General features: G+C 42.2%; 1 protein-coding gene across 4 annotated transcripts in view; it reads left to right on the forward strand.

Annotated features, from left to right (window-relative positions):
- REEP3 (receptor accessory protein 3) overlaps positions 1-17,780 on the forward strand; it is a 65,351-nt gene that overhangs the window by 44,336 nt on the left and 3,235 nt on the right. For all 4 annotated transcript variants that reach the window (XM_038410249.2, XM_043518581.1, XM_043518582.1 and 1 more), the window contains 3 exons: positions 172-292; positions 822-935; positions 8,293-8,440. In XM_038410249.2, coding sequence (XP_038266177.1) covers positions 172-292; positions 822-935; positions 8,293-8,440 — 383 coding nt within the window. The remainder of the gene's footprint in view (positions 1-171; positions 293-821; positions 936-8,292; positions 8,441-17,780) is intronic.

A 17,780-nucleotide genomic window follows, 5' to 3' on the forward strand; every position in this document is an offset into this window, starting at 1 on the left:
TAGTTAATTTTAAATCAATATAGATGTTAAGAATCTTAGATGAAAAGATAGTGTAACATTTTGTTGCAAAAAAAACAAACTTGTTACACTTTTTTTTACAAGGCTTTGTTTTTGGTAGTGAATTAATATCTACCTTCTTATCAGAGTACTTGCATAACTTTTTATCTGCAGGCTTCCATTGTATTATGAGTTGAAGATCGCTTTTGTTATTTGGCTGCTCTCTCCATATACTAGAGGGGCAAGTTTAATGTATAGGAGGTTTCTCCATCCTCTCCTTTCTTCAAAGGAACGGGTAAGAAATTATTATTTTCAAAGTTTGGCATTAAATGCAAGAATTAAATCCTTTTTTTGTGCTTAAAACGTTAATATATTACCTGAGGCCATGTCTACACTACCATTTATGCCAGCGAAACTTATGTTGCTCAGGGGCGTGAAAAAACACCTCCCTCAATGATAAGTTTCACTGGCATAAGTGGTAGCGTGCACAGCATTTCTCCCACTGATGTAACTACTGCTGCCACCCATTAAGGGTGGTTTAATTATGTTGACAGGAGAGCTCTCTCCTGTCGGCATAGAGCGGCTACATGAGAGATCTTACAGTGGTGCAGCTGCATTGGTACAGCTGTCCCACTGTAAGGTCTGTAGTATAAACATAGCCTAATAGACTTAATACAAGTTCAAAATATATTTATATTTCATCTTCATCTATCAAAATTTTGATAAAATAATGCTATGGGGTAACATTACTTCATGACTTTCAGGTATTTTGTGTGCAAACTTAAATATGTATTTTTTTTTTTGTTTTGTTTTTTTTTTTTTAGGAGATCGATGGGTATATTGTACAAGCCAAAGAACGAGGTTATGAAACTATGGTGAATTTTGGGAGACAGGGTTTAAATTTGGCAGCTACTGCTGCAGTGACTGCTGCTGTAAAGGTAAATTCATTTACACTAAACTGTTCAGAGTAAATATTATGCACAAAAAAGTGAAGTGGTATTGGATATTTACCCATCTTAAGTCAAAGAATTCATTCTAAAAGTAACGTGTTTAAAAATAGGGGGATGTAATTTAAGGACTGCAATTTTGTGAGCATTTTTATACCATGTCTGTTAGTTTTTAAAATGAGTAGTGTGTAAAATTTTTGGATCATGGATATCCGTTGAGTGTGGTAAATCAAAATATAGACTACAATGTTATGTTCAAGCTATTAGTGAAAGATGAACATTCTTTTTTTCTGTCTTTGTTGCACTTTCTTGCTGGTAATCACACTATTTACAGGATTTCTGGCTTCTTTCTGCGGTCTTTCTTCAATCAAGTTGAGGTAACTGCATCTGCAAAATAAGGCATGAAATACTACTACCCCAGATAAAAGCTGTTTTGTGCTATTTAATTCCTAGTTCATAATTTCAGATCCAATTTTTAAAGTAATGCACTACATGAAAGCTTGCCTCATAGTTGTCTGATTTGCATATTCTTGCTTTGAGTAGCATTTTTATATTGAATGGTAGAGCTGAATAAAATGTAATGTCAGTTTAATAACTTGTACATATTCATGGTTACCTGCCACTTAACTGAAATTAATGAAGGGGGTTTCTCAAAATATTTGATTGAAAAGCCACTAACTGAAGGCAACCAAGAAAGCTGTCAACTTTTAATTAGTGAAATAAGTCTAGAAACAATCTGTATGCTTGAAAGATGTGTTTTGGTTAACATAGAAGATTGAAGAGGTTGAACTGACTAGTATAGTGTAATCTTTGAAGTGTAAACTGCACTTTTTTACTTAAAAAAAAAAAAATGCAGGAAATAGCATTAGGAATTCATACATTCTGATTTGGTAAACAATTTCAGGCGTAATTTCCAGTGAAAACAAGTGAAATTAGAATGCTTAAAGTAATGTTATTGAAAAGTTTTTAAAGCTCCAAAAAAGCCACTAAAAGTAATATATAGAAATATTATGTAAACATCTTAAAATGGCAACACAGTTGACCTATTGTTTGGGAGAAACATGTTGACTGTTGGGTTTTTGGATCCAACGAAGAAAATTAAACAGACTTCCATAAAAGGAATATTTTCACATTACCATTTAAAGACATCTGTCAGATAGGATGTCCCAGATTGCCCTGATTTTGGTATTTCTCTTGACAACATTGTAAGCAGTTTCATTTTCTGGTTTTCATACACTAGTGCATGTTGCACTGTTTGGGATGTTCAGACACTGCACAGAATGTGTTTTAAAGTTTCCATTGGTTTCTTAATTATAAAACATTTTCCTTGGTCTGAAATTTAAAATTTAGATCTATAAACCTAAATATTTACCTGTATCATTCATTAAGATGTGATAAATTGATTCAGCAGTCTCTGGTGTGATGCCAGTCAGCCCAGCAAAAAACTAGCCTGTTGCTATCCCAACATCTAACACACCTTATGTCTTTTATTACCTAAATGTAACTTATAATATAAATAAAATTGGTGAATACTGTAATTCATACTATTGTAGAGTTTGTATAAACAACTGTCCACCTTTTAAAATATTATAATTAAGAAAACATTCTTTTGTGTAAAGGTTTATTTTTAAACAAGACTGGGAAAAAGTATCCAAACTTTTATTTTCTAGGACTCCTTAACTCTTTAAAAGTGAGATTTTTCTGCCTGAGTGGTGCTTCAAAAGATCATTGTAATTATAAAGAAAAGTGCATGGTGAGCTTGTTTGCTGAACATTTGTTTCATATTGGTGGTGGTTTGTTTGTTTGTTCTCATGTATTAATCATTTAAAGTTATTAATGCTACATGCATGAAGCCATAACAATTTTAAACAAATTATATTCCTATGGCAGTATGCCCTAAATATCGGAGTGGGAATTGGGGGCTGGGAGGGAATATCAAAAATAGCTGTTTTTAACGAATGTGAACTCTTTTTAAAAAGGAGGTTAGTATTGCTGTTTGAGCAGAACATTCCTATTTTAATTTGCCACACTTTGCACTCTGAAAAGATAAAATGACCACCTGCAGTATTACACGACTGCTTTGTGGTCATTTCCCTCCCTCCAATATCTGGCTGGCCGGCCATGATTACATCACAATGATTTACTTCTGGCTGGCCAGAAATATTCAAAGATACAGAATTTGAAGTTACATTCAGACCCAGCTATTCCTTTCTCTCTGAAGTAACAAATGATTTCTGCCTCAGCGTCAATGAGGTTTAGATTTCAAAGCCATTCAATTGTGAATGGAAGGATACTTACTCTGTTTTTAATTTTGTTATGCATCCTCATGAATATTTGTACAATTAATCCAGTGCAAATAAGTTGCTTGGGAAAAATGACAGTCATAGTATCAATGTGATTGTAAAGAGGAGGGAGAGGGAGAGCAAACTCCCTGCAACTCTTAAACTATATTAATAGCCGAAATTCTCTCTTTAATGCCCTATGCCATTCCAAAAGCTTGGGTGTAATTCCTTCATGCTTGCACTTGGAGATTGCACATATGTTCTTTCTGGAGACTTCATTCCTAGTATATAAAGGACTTGCTAGTTTGCCCAAGTCAGCTGTTCCTGCCTCCAACAAATAAGAGAACAATACCTTTTAACAGCTGACATTGAAGGAGGAGGTTTGCAATTCCAGAAATTCTTTTACGACTGGGACAACCCACACTGTAGTTTTCCACATCTATACCCAGGGTGTTACAGATGGCCTTGAGCCTGCCTGTATCTCTGCCTTGGTGGACTTCTTGTGTTGGATTTAGTATATCTGCCTCCCAGCATCTACCCAGGTTGATCCCCAGAGGACGATGCGAGGATAGTTGCGCTTGGTTGGTAAATGAGAATACCCTTCCTCAAGGAGTCTGGAGAATTACATGGACAAAAATTTCTGTTAAATGGGGTGTTTACCTCAGGGCAAATCAACAAAGGTAGAGTCTACTTTTGAAAGAGATCTTCGGTACTTACGGCTCCATCACTCTAGTATCTGAACACCTCACAATTTTCAATGTATTCACCCTCACAGTATCATGTGAGGTCGTAAATTATTAATATTCCATTTTATAGGTGGGGAAACTGAGGCACAGAGATAAGTGACTTGCCCAAGGTCATGTAGGGAGATCATTTTGAATTATCTGGCCAAGCTTTTGATATGGCTATCTAAACGTTTTATCCTGCTAGAGGAATACTCAGCTGCATTTGAGAGGGCTGAACAGTTAAAACAGTCTCAGAGGCTTCTATGATCAGTCTGCAGTTTCATCTTTGTCAGACTTTACATGCATCATTAGGACCGTGTTGAGAACCATAATGGCCTTTATAACAGTGGAAAGGCTTCTTTGGCTGAAGCAGTGGTTGGCTGATCAGACATTCAAGGCCAGATTGGTCACTTAACCTTTCAGTAGGGCTGCTTTTGGTGAAGAACTCCAGCAGCCAAAGCATTTCATAGATAAGGGGAACATAGGGCTGCAACATCACAGGCAGCTCTCCTTCTGTTCTGTACTAATCTCAGCCTAATGGGGTAGACTTACTCTTTCCACTGTATAGCCCAGGGAAAAGATTTTCCTGAAAACAAGGCCTTGGACAAAACTATTGCTTTTGCCCCAAGGAAGAGCTTAGACCACACAGCTACTTTTTCCATCTTAAGTAAACAACATGAAGGTAAATTGAGGCATGCACCCCCCCCCCCCCCTGTTAACCACTATCGGCTAACAAGTGTGTAAATGTCCCTGTTTGTTTACAGTAGGTGCTAATTGATGTTTCAACCACTGTTAGTTAACTTGCATTAGCTAACGCAACTTAAAACAGTCAATTTTCTTAGTCTAGAGGTGCCCTTGGTCAGGTTTTTGTGAAGTTAGTCTATGTGCAGTGACCACATGCTTTTTGTCAGAGCATGTCAAATATTTTAAATATATCATTTGAGAGGCTTACATGTCGACTTGTGTGCGGGGAATATCCATAGTGATATTGAACCCAAAGCTCTGCCTGCACCTCTCTTCCTGGATTTTGAATCATAAAGGTATAACACAGTCTTAACATTTTAAGAAACTAATTAAAACAAAAACACAAGCATGGATTAATTTGTGTAGCAGTGCACTATGGTGAGGAAGCCCTAAATACAAGGCTTGTATTTTAATCTTTTATTTAGTGAGTATATTTGGTGTCCCAGGTATTCAGTGATTCCATAGCTGCGTAATTAACCCCTTCATGTGGAATTGTGCTTCAAAAATCTTTATTCCTTTAAAAGAGAATTTTAATCTTTATGTGGAGATAGCCTTGAAAACGTGCAGTGTAAACTGATTCAGCAATATTTGCCTGTGTCCGTAGAGAGTCTGTAACAGTAGCTGTGTGAGATGAATGGGGTAGTTCAATCAGGAGCTCATGGATTCTGAAATTGCAGAATTTGGCATTTTTCAAGATGCCATGGACTTCACACTGCAGCACTTTTATTGTGGAATACATCAATTTGCTGCAGATAAAATTTTGCTTTGTTGCCCTGGCCTGCCAGGATTTGCCTGCAGCTGCCTCTTCCTCTCCAACTTTCCACATGAGGGGGAGTTAATTACAGTATATTCTCCCTGCAGTGTTCAATGGACCAAGCACCAGGGAGTCAGAGAGCCAGAACTAGGGAGCAGGAGGAGTCAGAGGTGTAGACTGGCAAAATAGCATAGCCGCCGATGCTCAGGGAGCCCAGCTCCTGGAGCTGGTTCAAGGCTTCCTGTTGCCTTTGAATAATTAGCCAGGCCACCATTACAAAATCATGGCGTCTGAGACCTGAAGAGGGGTGTTATGCTTTTTGGGCAGTGTAGTGGGAAATACCAGGCTGGAAAGTGAGAGTTTAACTAATTATCAACTAAGTCACAGGTGTGTGTGTGTGTGTGTGTGTGTGTGTGTGTGTGTGTGTGTAGTTGAGAATTGGGATTTAAGGGTATTTCATCATGTAGTAAACTAATGTTCCTGTGGAAATTTGAGCTGCAGAGAGAGAAAAGACTTGATCCTGAAGAATGCATTATTTATTTAAAAATATTTTTCTATTAAATATCTCATCATTTTGTGATCCTTACATTCTAGTAATTAGAAGTGGCTTTTTTGACTGTCATTTTGGGTTCCATTGTATCATGATATGAAGAATAATATTGGTCTGCTATATAGTCTGCCATAGAATTGTTTCTTCAGTAGCTCCTTCATTATTGATCATTAGCAGCACTGCTTAGAGGCCCCAATCAGGATAGGGATCTATTGTGCTGCACACAGTGAGCGTGTGTAGTAAGTCACTGCTCTCCAATAGTGTATATGAAAGTTATTCCAGTTTCATCCTCTGTGTTCCATAAAATGTAATTAAGGATTTGCAAGACCTATTCATTTAACAAAAATAAAAAAGATTTCCAATGTTTTATTTGCTATCTGCATAACAAAGTTGATTGACATTTTCAATCTTGGAGGGTATATATGGGAAGAAGGAGCCCTGATGGAGCCATTCTGAATCATCTTTTATATGCACATTGAATGAGGCAGTGCTCCACAAGAGCCCTTGCCTCAGAGTGCACAGCTTTCATAGGACACAGCATTACTTTCCTCTCTGCCAAACACTTCTGCTTTTTCTATGTTCTCTTGAAAATAAACTTAAAAGTTCTATCCAAAACCTACACTGAAAAATATAGCTGCAAAATAGATGACTAAAATTGGGAAACGTTAAATACTAGGATTGCAACTCTAATTCTTCTCTGTGCATGTGCATTACAGTAGTCCATTTGGTTGTCATATATTATATTAGTTCCATGGAAATAATTAGGTAATGCTTAGTGAAAGAGTTTAGATTGTAAATGGGTGTTCATGTGGGCCTGTTCTTCATTTTGGGTCCCTCACTGCAAAGATTGGGTATTGTGTAGTGATTGAAGCTGGGGTCTACTTATTGATCAGTGATAAAAATACATCTCCTTTGCCTCATTCACTGCATGCAGATTGTATTGCAATGCACAGACACAAGGGTGACCCTAGGCAAAACACACTACTGTGTATATAGGATAAAAGTATAGTATCTTATCTTCATGTTTATTGATTGATATTCTGTATCAAATACTTTTCATACTGTGGAGAAACAAGTACAAGTCCATCTTTATGTAATATGTTTTGGTAATTTTAATTAAACGGCTCTTACAACTACATTCATATACTTGAAAAGTGGTACTAGGTGGTACATTGTCTAATGGATTGGGCATTAAAGGTTTTTTTGGGGGGAAAAATCTTTTAATCCACCTAGAATAAGGAATAAATAAATCAGAAATAAAAAGCAGTGTCCAAAAGCATTAGGAATTGGGACTACTAACTTAATTCATGATTTTTTAAAAATTCCTTTTACAAGATATAGTCTAATATTAAGCTTGAACAAAATGCTCCTTGTCACAGTTCTCAGGGTAACTGCACCTCTGACCCCTTTGTGGCCTCCTTCAGGGTACCCCACTAGGCATCAGGCCTCTAGCCATTATCTTTCTTAGGATGGAGTCCCACAACTCTCTCTGTCTAGACTGTGGATTTAGGCTGCAATTCTTCAGTTCACTGTGATCATCTCAGCAGGTCTGAATTTAGTTTAGCACTTAGTCCTGTTCTCTCAGGGGCAATGACAGAGTTAATCCGTGATCAGTCAGCCTTTGTAAAGCCAAGTATGTATTTGGAACAAAAGCATTGTAGAGAACACATCTTAAAACAATAAACTGTTTACATGCATGTCTGGTTTCCCAGGTGTCCCCCATCTTCCACATGGGGACCTTAGTAGATTTTTAAAGTACTTCAGACTGGGCCCAGAGGGGCAGGCCCTCTGAGAGGACCTGAAGTCTGTCAGTTCTTGGATCAAGGGGAATGACCTCTCTTCCCATGTTAGGGTGGTCACATTGTATAGTTTTTTGTTATTTCTTTGACAGCCTGTTTAATGAGGTCATGCCAGTATATACGATCTCCCTAGAGGGCAAAGCTTCTTCAGACTTGTTCCTTGTCTAAGGGTTTGCCCTGTGACTTTAGTTCCTGCAGGAAGCTCCTGTAATTTTCCAGTGGAGCCAGAATACAATCCCATAAAGACACGCGTAACATTTATAAAGTTGATAGTCTTGAATATTCCATGTGTCCATAGTATGTCACAGTATTTACATGAGGAAAAAACACAAATGTAAATGCTGCTCAAAACAAATGAACATCTACTGCATGTCTCTGTTTAAGAGAATTTTGTAATACAGCAAGAAAGCATGTACTTACCCTTACCTCAATTTGAAGAGCAAATCTAAAGGTTTCTCCATTTGTTCTTGAAAAGTGCTATCATTGTGTTCCAGGGTCAAGGAGCAATAACTGAACGGTTGAGAAGTTTCAGTATGCATGACTTAACAGCTATTCAAGGAGATGAGCCAGTGGGACAAAGACCCTATCAGACTTTACCTGAAATCAAAAAGAAAACCAAAAGTTCTGTCAGTGAGTCTCTGGGTATGTATCTTGTTTAAAGTTTTGGGGTACTTGTGTTGTTAAATTCTGATATGTAAAAGCCAGGAAGTGGAAAGAGCAGAACTTTTTTATTCTCTTAAATATTTGTGGTGGAAAAATCCCCAATCTCTTCCTGCAAATTTGAATAGATTTGTCTTGATATGCAACATTTTCAACTAGGATTATATCCATCAAAACTCTTTTTTTTTCTTGGTAGTTCTTTTCTCTTCGTGGCTCTACTGGGGGAGATATGAGGATAATCTATTTGCTATCTATCTTGTTGAGTCTGTGGTTTGTGTTGCTAACTTTAAAAAAAATAAATAAAAGAAATGCTGAAATGCAAGTCAGATTTATTGGATGCTACTCATAATTGTCGCTGTTGGTGTCATGGAACATGTGAAAAGTTGTGGCAATTAAATAAATCGGAAGAGAACAAACTAATGAGAAAAGGGTGAATGTAACAGGCTTTTTAAAAAGATGGTTAAAAAGTGAACATGTTTGTAGCAACAAAAGAAATTTAGTCCACTGAGGAGTTGCCATAGGAAAATTAAAATTTGGGAGTGAAGAATAGTACTTAATGATGCAGCATTTCAGTTTCTGTGCTGTATGTTAAGTGCAAATGCACAAGTTAACAGGTGGTTTTCCAGAATTTTTTGACATTAGATTAAATAGTAAAGTTTCTGGAAGGTATCACAACTTCCATTATTAATGAATAGCGCTTATGAATCTCTGTGCTACCTTAAAGAAAATGAAAAAGTTCAGAAGGGTAGAAATCATCCCTTATAGCTAAGTTTTTTGTCATGGATATTTTTAGTAAAAGTCCTGGACAGGTAACGGGCAATAAACAAAAATTCACGGGAGCCTGTGACCTGTTCTGACTTGCACTAAAAATATCCCTGACAAAACAGGTAGGTGGGTTCATTACAGTGCTGCTGGGGCTCCTGGGTCCCCCACCTCTGTGGTGCCTGGGAGCTCTGGGGTCCCCTGCCTGCGGGGCTGGGCTGCTGTGGAGTCCCCTTGCCCTTGGGGCAGCTGGGAGCTGCAAGGTCCCCCTGTTGCGGCTGGGCTGTTGTGGGGTGGTCCCCCCGCCACATGCCGGGCAGCTGCAGTATCCCCGCCAGGGCGGGGGATGGGAGCTGAGGAGGATGGCTGGGAGCTTCAGCCCTGGATGCCATGACTTCGTGACATAACTGTAGCCTTACTTATAGCTGAAGTCTGACTAAAATTATAAAGTAGCTGCTGCCTCTTACAAAGGAATAGTTCTGCTTTATTTTCCTCCTTTCTGTTTCATTTAAGTCGGGGTAGTCAATAGGCAGACTGTGGACCAAATCCAGACCGCCAGACACTTTTGAACAGACCCCAAAATCTTTTCATTTACTTATTATATTAGTGTTTGATTTATTATTATGATTATTATTATTATTATTTTTCTCTGGAAGCTAGACCTTGACTATATCTTTGACCAAGAAATTTGGACCTTGACACAAAATAGACTACCCCTGATTTAAGTATTGAAAAGCCTAAGGTAAGTATTACATGAAAAATGGCTTTCATTATTTAAATAATATCCATATAGGGCATTTCCTGGGGATTAATAGCTATCTGGAGGAGGTGATATTAGCTTGAGCTGAGGATCAATTCCCAGGAAGTGCCTGGCATAGAGACCATCATCTAAATAAAATATGAGAGTTGGTCAGTGGAAAAGCTTACAAATTCCTATTGTATGTGTATATATGGTTGTATTACAGGTGATGCAGCTGCTATGTACATGGTGTTTCTAGATAACTAATAGATTATCTGTTGAATTGTTTGACAATGATCTATTGACATTCCTGTTTGAGGAAAAGAACATTTATCCAAATACAAATTAGTTTAATCTAAATTATCTGTATTATTAAATCATAAAATATTTAGTCTTGTTTAAACTTGATCCATTTAGTAATCTACTTGTTTGTTTTTTGCATTTTATATGTATTTTCTATTCCTAGATACAAAATAAAATGTTTCAGAAAGGTCGTAGCTAAGCTTTGAAATTGTATATTGGAAACAGCTGCGCCCTCTGGTGAGAATCTTAATAACTCAGTTAAATTTAGGTACAGTCATAATTTGCACTCAGCATGCAAAAGGTGGGACCTGTTGTCCTTTTCCTCAGTGCTTAAACAGGAGTTCCTTTTCTTAAAGAAGTTTTGATCCTATTTCTTTAGCTAACAGGAGATACTATACCTGAGTGGAAACAAGTTTTGGCACTGTGTTTATAGAAATAAGGATGTCTTGTGCTTATCCTCTATGCACAGAAATTTGAAAAACTATTTGTATTAGGAGCTTGCCTGTTCTAAATCTTATAAGGTGATCTCTAACTGCAAGTCTCTTAATACTGGGGCAGGGAGGCTAGTGATGTGGGTTGTTCTTTTAAATATATATTCCCAAATACAAAACATCAGTAAGGTTGATTACAGACGTTTAAAATGTAAGCCATCTTAAACCCTCAAGAACAGTGCAGTTAACCAAAAATGTATGTATGTATGTTCAAGTGCTGTTCATGTCAATTCCAAGTAGGTGTGTGCATGCCATGTACACAGTCATCAGAAGGTACCCGTTGGGTCAGCTGAGGAATCTCCTGGAGTTGCTCCTTCATGGCACAGCATAGAAGTCCAGTACCAACCCTCCCCATCCTCAGTTCCACCGCCAGTGACGGTTGTTGGAGCTGTCTCTCTTGCTTCGGCAAGCAATTCTCTAGTGATTTCTCTTATCTCCAAACCTGTAAATCGTTAAATAGTTTAGTATTAGTTATATTTAGTTTGTGTTCGGGTCCCCCTCCCCCAATTTGTTTCCCTTCTAGAGTTCAGGGTAGTCTTGATCCCAAGGGTTTAAACCAGGGGTCTCAAACTCCCGGTCCACGGGCCATCTGCAGCCCGAGAATCTCACTGATGTGGTCCACAGGGCTCCAGCAATTTTGGGGTCGGGTCTCTCCCTTGGCCCTGCCTTCTGTTCTCTCTCTTCTCCCCCCCTCCCCCCACGGCAAGTCTCCTGGGCAATTTACAATGGCTCGGGGCCCCACCCACCATCAGCTGCACAGCAGAACTGCGTGGCTTGTGCCTGCTCGCTCCATGTGGCCCCTGGCCCCTCCCTGTGGCCCCAGGGCGGGGCTGTGCCTCCACACGCTGCCCCCATCCCAACCACTCCTACAGCCAATGGGAAGCTGCGGGGGCAGTGCCTGGGGAAGCAGCGCATGGAGGCCCCCTGGCCTGCCCCGCCTTGGAGCCCCAAGTAAGTGCCACACCCCCGACCCCCTCCCAGAGCTTGCACCCCACCCCTCCCCACATACCCCCTCCTGCCCCCAGCTCTCTCCCAGTCTCTGTCCCCACACCTCCCCCCAAACATCCTCCCAGAGCCTGCACTCAATACCCAAACGCCATCCCAGAGCCTGCACCCCAGACCCTCCCCCATCCAAACTCCCTCCAGAGCCCAACCTCTCACCCCTTCTGCACCAACTCCCTCCTAAAGCCTGCACCCCAATCCCCTACCCCAGACCTTCTTCCTTACCCAAACTCCCTCCTAGAGCCTTAGGCAAGTGGGGGGCAGAGTTTGGGGGGGGTGGAGTTTTGTGGGGCAGGTTCTGGGCAGCATGAGTGACATTATTGACCCTCTGGGAGGGTTTGAGGACTGGCACTGGTCCTAAGATAAATTGAATGTGAGACCTCTGGTTTAAATTGTGCGGGACCTCCCACAAACCCATGCCAAAGGGTGATCCTCACGATTCCTGCCTAAAGTGCCTTGGGGAATCCCATCAAACAAATCATTGCAGGATCTGCAAAGGATTCCACCCTGGAACTGAAAAAGAAAGGGACTTCAGGCTCAAGCAATTCATCATGGAGTCAGCCCTCTGTCCCCAACCAGTTCCAGGCCAGCAGGACACAGCACACAGCACCTCTGTGAGGTTAGAGGTGCTACAGCACTGAGGAAGGACTCTACGCATAGAGACTCTCATCACTGTCACTCCCCGGCACCGAAGTCCACATATGCAGTTGGCATTGACCAGAGGCACAAGAAGGGGTCCATAGAGTTTGCGCCAGTGGACTCTCCTGTTAGGGAATGCCAGGTGGAGGAGTTGGAGCTCCCTTCCACCCCAGACACATTCGAGGCAGCCATGATGGCACCACAGTCCCCTGCCAGGTGAGAGAGACCTCTGGCCCTACAAGGTACGGCGCCATCCAGAGGCAAGCTAGCAGTGATGGAGCACCGCTTGCCTTCCTTCCTCTTCCCACCCCCCAGCACTGTCCCACTTGGCATCACCATGGTCTCTGTGCTTGGTCATTCACTGGACTCAGAGGCAGAGTCTTAATACTCAAGGTGCAGCCAGCACAGGTCAGAATGGCGCCTCTATAGGGAGGTCAAGCTACCCACCATGGTACTGTGGCCAGTGCAGTGGCAGAGGCCCAAGCAATGGCCATTCTGGACCCTGTGGGCATACCATCAGGCCCAGGGTACCTATTCCAGGGGCTCCCAGTCCCTTTAACCACCCCGGGACCTTCTTCTACCATGAGGCACAAAGACAGCTTTGGACCTTGAAGAAGAGGCCTGTGCAGATGCTGGCACTGAGACCATCCCCGGCACCAAACAGGGCACTGTGGAGGATGAAAGCTGGGGGTCAGAAGGGCCCGGTAACGCCCAGGGTGTCCTTGTCATCGTCCTGCTGATGAGGCAGTGAAGAGGTGGTGGCCTTTTTGCGCTACCCTCCCACCCCCATTGACAATCGAACCTATGGAGCTGTTGCACAGGGTGGCCCAAAACATGGGTCTCCAGGCTGAGGAAGTGGTCAAGTCAGTGGACCCCATGGTGAACATCTTAGCACCAAGGGGCCCTCAAGGGTGGTATTACCCCTCATAAAAACTATCCAGACCACCACTAACACCTTGTGGCAGACTCATGCCTCTATCCCACATACAGCTAAGTGGATAAAAAGGAAATCTTTTTGTACTTTCAAAAGGGTACGAATACCGTTTTTATTCATCAACACCTGATGTCACTGGTGACAGCAGCTGCGAATGAGAGAAAGATGGGGCAACAGGGCCCAACTCCAAAATCCAAGGACTCTAAGAAGCTGGACCTCTTCAGCAGAAAGGTGTACTCCACCCGGACGCAAGGATAACATTTAAATCCCTGGAATTGCATACTCCTGCTACCCAGAGAAAGCATTTTAAGGCCCATCCTCCCAGGCATTCCTGTCCCCCAGCCTAGGCAGGACTTCTCCAGGAAGCAGGGAAGGAATAATAGATCAATCAAGGCCAGGGCTTGAAGAGGCAGTCCTCCGGTTCCAAGCATGCCTTTTTGATAGTGTGCACAGGGGCAATGCACCAGTCCAGTCACTGGATCCTTCTCCCTGTTTTCTGAAACTTCTATCCTGTGTGGGTCCAGATATCCTCAGAACGCTGAGTTTTCTCTGCACAGTAGACATGGGATATTCTCTCCAATTCTACTTCTCCCCTTCCTCCCATCCCCCTTCCCTGTCCCTCTTCAGGGACTCTTTTCATGCAGGAGGTGCAAAGGCTCCTAGTCTCAGGAATGGTAGAGGACGTCCTTCAGGACCTAAGGGGCAAGGGTTTTTACTCACAATATTTCTTGAACCCCAAAGCCGAAGAGGGTCTCGGACCCATTCTCGACAGATTCATAAAGAAATGGAAGTTCAGCATGATCTCTTTGGCTACCATCATCCCCTCCCCGGATCCAGGGGACTGGTATGCCACCCTGAACTTAAAGGACACATACTTGCATGTATCGATAGCCCCATCCCACAGACTTTCTCAGGTTTGTAGTGAATCGTAACCATTACCAGTTAACAGTCCTTCCCTTCGGCCTGTCAGTTGCCCCTCAGGTGTTCACCAAATGTGTGACAGTCGTGGCCGCCTTCCTTAGAATACGGCAGGTACAGGTGTTCCTGTGTCTCATTGACTGGCTTGTCAAGGGCCACTTCAGGGCTCAGGTAGAGGCAAATGTACATCTGATGCAATTGACCTTCAAATGTCTGGGTCTATTGCTGGATGTGCCCAAGTACACCCTATCCCCAAACCAGAGTTTATAGGAACAGTCCTAGACTCCACCCAAGCCAGGGCATTCTGCTTTCATGTGCTCCATAATAGAGGAGGAGACTCAACGTTTTCCCCACCACGACGGCACCGAGCTGCTCAGTAACATGGCCGCTTGCACATATGGCTGGCTTCAGTATGCTGTCCAAGCAGGGACAGCTTGGACAGGGTAGTCTCGCTTTCTACTCGGGTTGTTAAATCCGTCCAGTGATGGCTCAACCCTCAAGCAGTTGTGCAGGAGTGTCCTTCTCCAGGTGGTAACCATCGATGTCGCTGGCCACAGATGCTTCAATGTTGAGGTGGGGTGTGCATCTAGGGGCCCTCAGGATGCAAGGCTTCTGGTCCCAAGAAGAACTCACTCCATATCAATGTCAGAGAGCTGAGGCCGGTTCGCTTAGCCTATCAAACCTTCCAAGCCCACCTGGAGGGCAGGTGTGCATCGGTTATGATGGACAATACAACACCGATCTTTCTTTTCTATAAAGAGACGGTGGAGCTCTCTCCTCCTTTATGTCAGGAAGCCCTTAGCTATGGGACTTCTGCATAGCTCACTCAATATACCTAGAGGTGTCTTAACTTCCGGGATCCTAGAATGAGCTGATGGATCACCATCAGCAGATCCTTCCATGGCCACAAGTGGTCAATTCGCCCAGACATTGTGAATAGCATCTTCCAATGGTGGGGAATTCCTCAGGTGGACCTGTTTGTGATGAAACTGAACAGGAAGTGTCAGCAGTTTTGCTCCTTCCTGAATCACAGCTCAGGCTCAAATGCAGACACCGTGGAAGGACTGTCTGTTCTATGCATATCTTCCCCCACAAACACTCGTTCACAAGGTCAGAAGGGACAGTATCAGTGATCCTGATAGCACTGGCCTGGCTCTTCCAACACTGGTATACAACACTCTTGGAACTGTCAGTAGTCTCTCCGATCACTCTGCCATAGGTGCTGGACCTCATCACTCAAGACCACAGTCGCCTCCAGCGTCCCAACCTCAAGTTTTTCCACCTCACAGCGTGGAAATTTCTTGGTTAAACCACATGGGGTTGGCATGCTCAGCATCTGTCAGGGAGGTACTACGTGGCAGCCAAAAGCGGTCTATTAGAGCTACTTAACCAAGTGGAAGAGATTTTCGATTTGTGTGACACAGAAGGGCACATCTCCAATTCAAGCATCAATACCCTTCATCTTGGACTATTTGTTGTACTTGAAGCAGTCAGGTCTGGTGTCATCCTTAAAGGTTCATCTGGCAGCTATCTCGGAGTTCCACCCGGGGTGGACGGTTGATCGATCTTTGGTAGGTCCGATGGTAGTCATTTTCTCAAGAGCCTAGACAGGTTATATCCTCCAGTCTACCATCTGATATCAGTATGGGACCTTAACTTGGTGCTCTCCAGATAAATGGCACCTCTCTTTGAGCCCTTAGCAACATGCTCGCTCCTCTATCTCCTTGTGGAAAGTAGCATTCCTGATAGCGATAACTTCAGCCAGGAGGGTGTCTGAGCTCAAGGCCTTGACATCCAAGCCTCCATATATGGCCTTCTATAAAGACAAGATCTAGTTGCGGCCTCACCCAGCCTTCCTGCCAAAAGTAGTACCTCAGTTTCACGCAAGTCAGGACATCTTCCTCCCAGTGTTTTACATGCCTACAGCTGGGAACAAAGGCTCTATTCTCTGGACATCAGGCAGGCACTAGCTTTCTATATTGAAAGGACAAAACACTTCCAAAAGTCTAACCAGCTCTTTGCTGCTCTAGCAGACAGGAGGAAGGGTCTCCCTGTATCATCCCAAAGAATTTCATCATGGATCATGTTCTGCATTTGAGCTTAAGACCTGGTGAAAGTGCCAGTCCAGCGCTAGCAGCGCATTCCACAAGGACGCAGGCCTCCTCGGCCGCATTCCTGGCATAAGTCTCTATGCAGGAGATTTGCAGGGCAGCAATCTGGCCGTCAATCCACACATTCACCTTGCATTATGTCAGCATGCCAGGGACGAGATAACTTTCGTCAGAATGGCACTTTTCAGCAAATTCATGAGCTCCAACCCTCCTCTGACGGTCTGCTTGGGAGTCACCTGCTTGGAATCGACATGAAGCAGCACTCGAAGAAAAAACAGTCACCTACCTTTTTGTGACAGTTATTCTTCGAGATATGTTGCTCATGTCCATTCCAAGATCTACCCACTTTCCCCTCCGTTGGAGCCTCCAACAAGAAGGAACTAAGGAGGCAGCAGGTTGGCAGGGACCTATATGCGGCGCCATGATAACGTGAGTTCAGGGGGTATCTAAGCTGACCTGACTGGTACCGCTAGGGAAAACCTTCCGATGACTGTGTGCGTGGCACACACACATCTACTTGGAATGGATATAAGCTACACATCTCAAAGAACAACAGTAACGAAAAGGTAGGTAACTGTTTGTTTGGTTTTTTTCCTGATGTTACATAATTTCTTCTTTTATATTTTTGACTATTAAAGTTCTATCATAGCCCTTCTACCTTCCATCTTGCATTTTGCCTGCCATAGTTTACGCTGCTTTCTATTGGCTTTATTAGGACTGCATTTCCATTTTCTTAAGGATACCTGTCTGTCTGTCTTGAATAATCTCTGGAACCTTGTCATTTAATCATAGTAGGTTTTTCTCTATTCAGGATGTGCTACATAAAGGATTTTTTTATCTGAAAATTGAAATAGCTCATTTAAAAAATGTCCCCTTTAAAACAGCAATACAAAAAACTGATTTGAAACTTCAAGTATTTCTTAAAAGGCAGCTCTGTACTTGCCATGAGTGTGCAGTATTTGGTGTTAATCCCAAACTGCAATGACTCAAGAAAACTCCTCTAGGAAAACAGCAAATGGTGGTAGGGTAGCTTTGATTTTCACTATATAAACAATTACATTGCCAGTAGAGACACTTAAAGGAGATCACTGTATCATGGCCAGCATAGTTTTAAGGATTACTTTTAAGGGCCAATGAATGGCTTTTGTGCTGCCTGACATTTTTATAGTGTACTATTGTTTGCCCTCCGATCTTGAAACAGATGGCAGAATGACAATTGATGGATTTTCCCCATAGCTATGATTTCTGCGTTTTAGATGAATAAAGAATGTCATACATGTTAAAATGGACTAAATTTTCATGTTTTTTCAGAAAAATTCAATAAATTGAAAAGCTCTTATAGCATCTGAGTTAAGAAACAGCTTTAACTTTCCTGAATGTCCTCATTTGCACTGTCTCTACAAATACTTACTTTAAAGTTTGT

The sequence above is a fragment of the Dermochelys coriacea genome, chromosome 7 (genome assembly GCF_009764565.3).
Source record: "Dermochelys coriacea isolate rDerCor1 chromosome 7, rDerCor1.pri.v4, whole genome shotgun sequence".
Taxonomy (NCBI): domain Eukaryota; kingdom Metazoa; phylum Chordata; order Testudines; family Dermochelyidae; genus Dermochelys; species Dermochelys coriacea.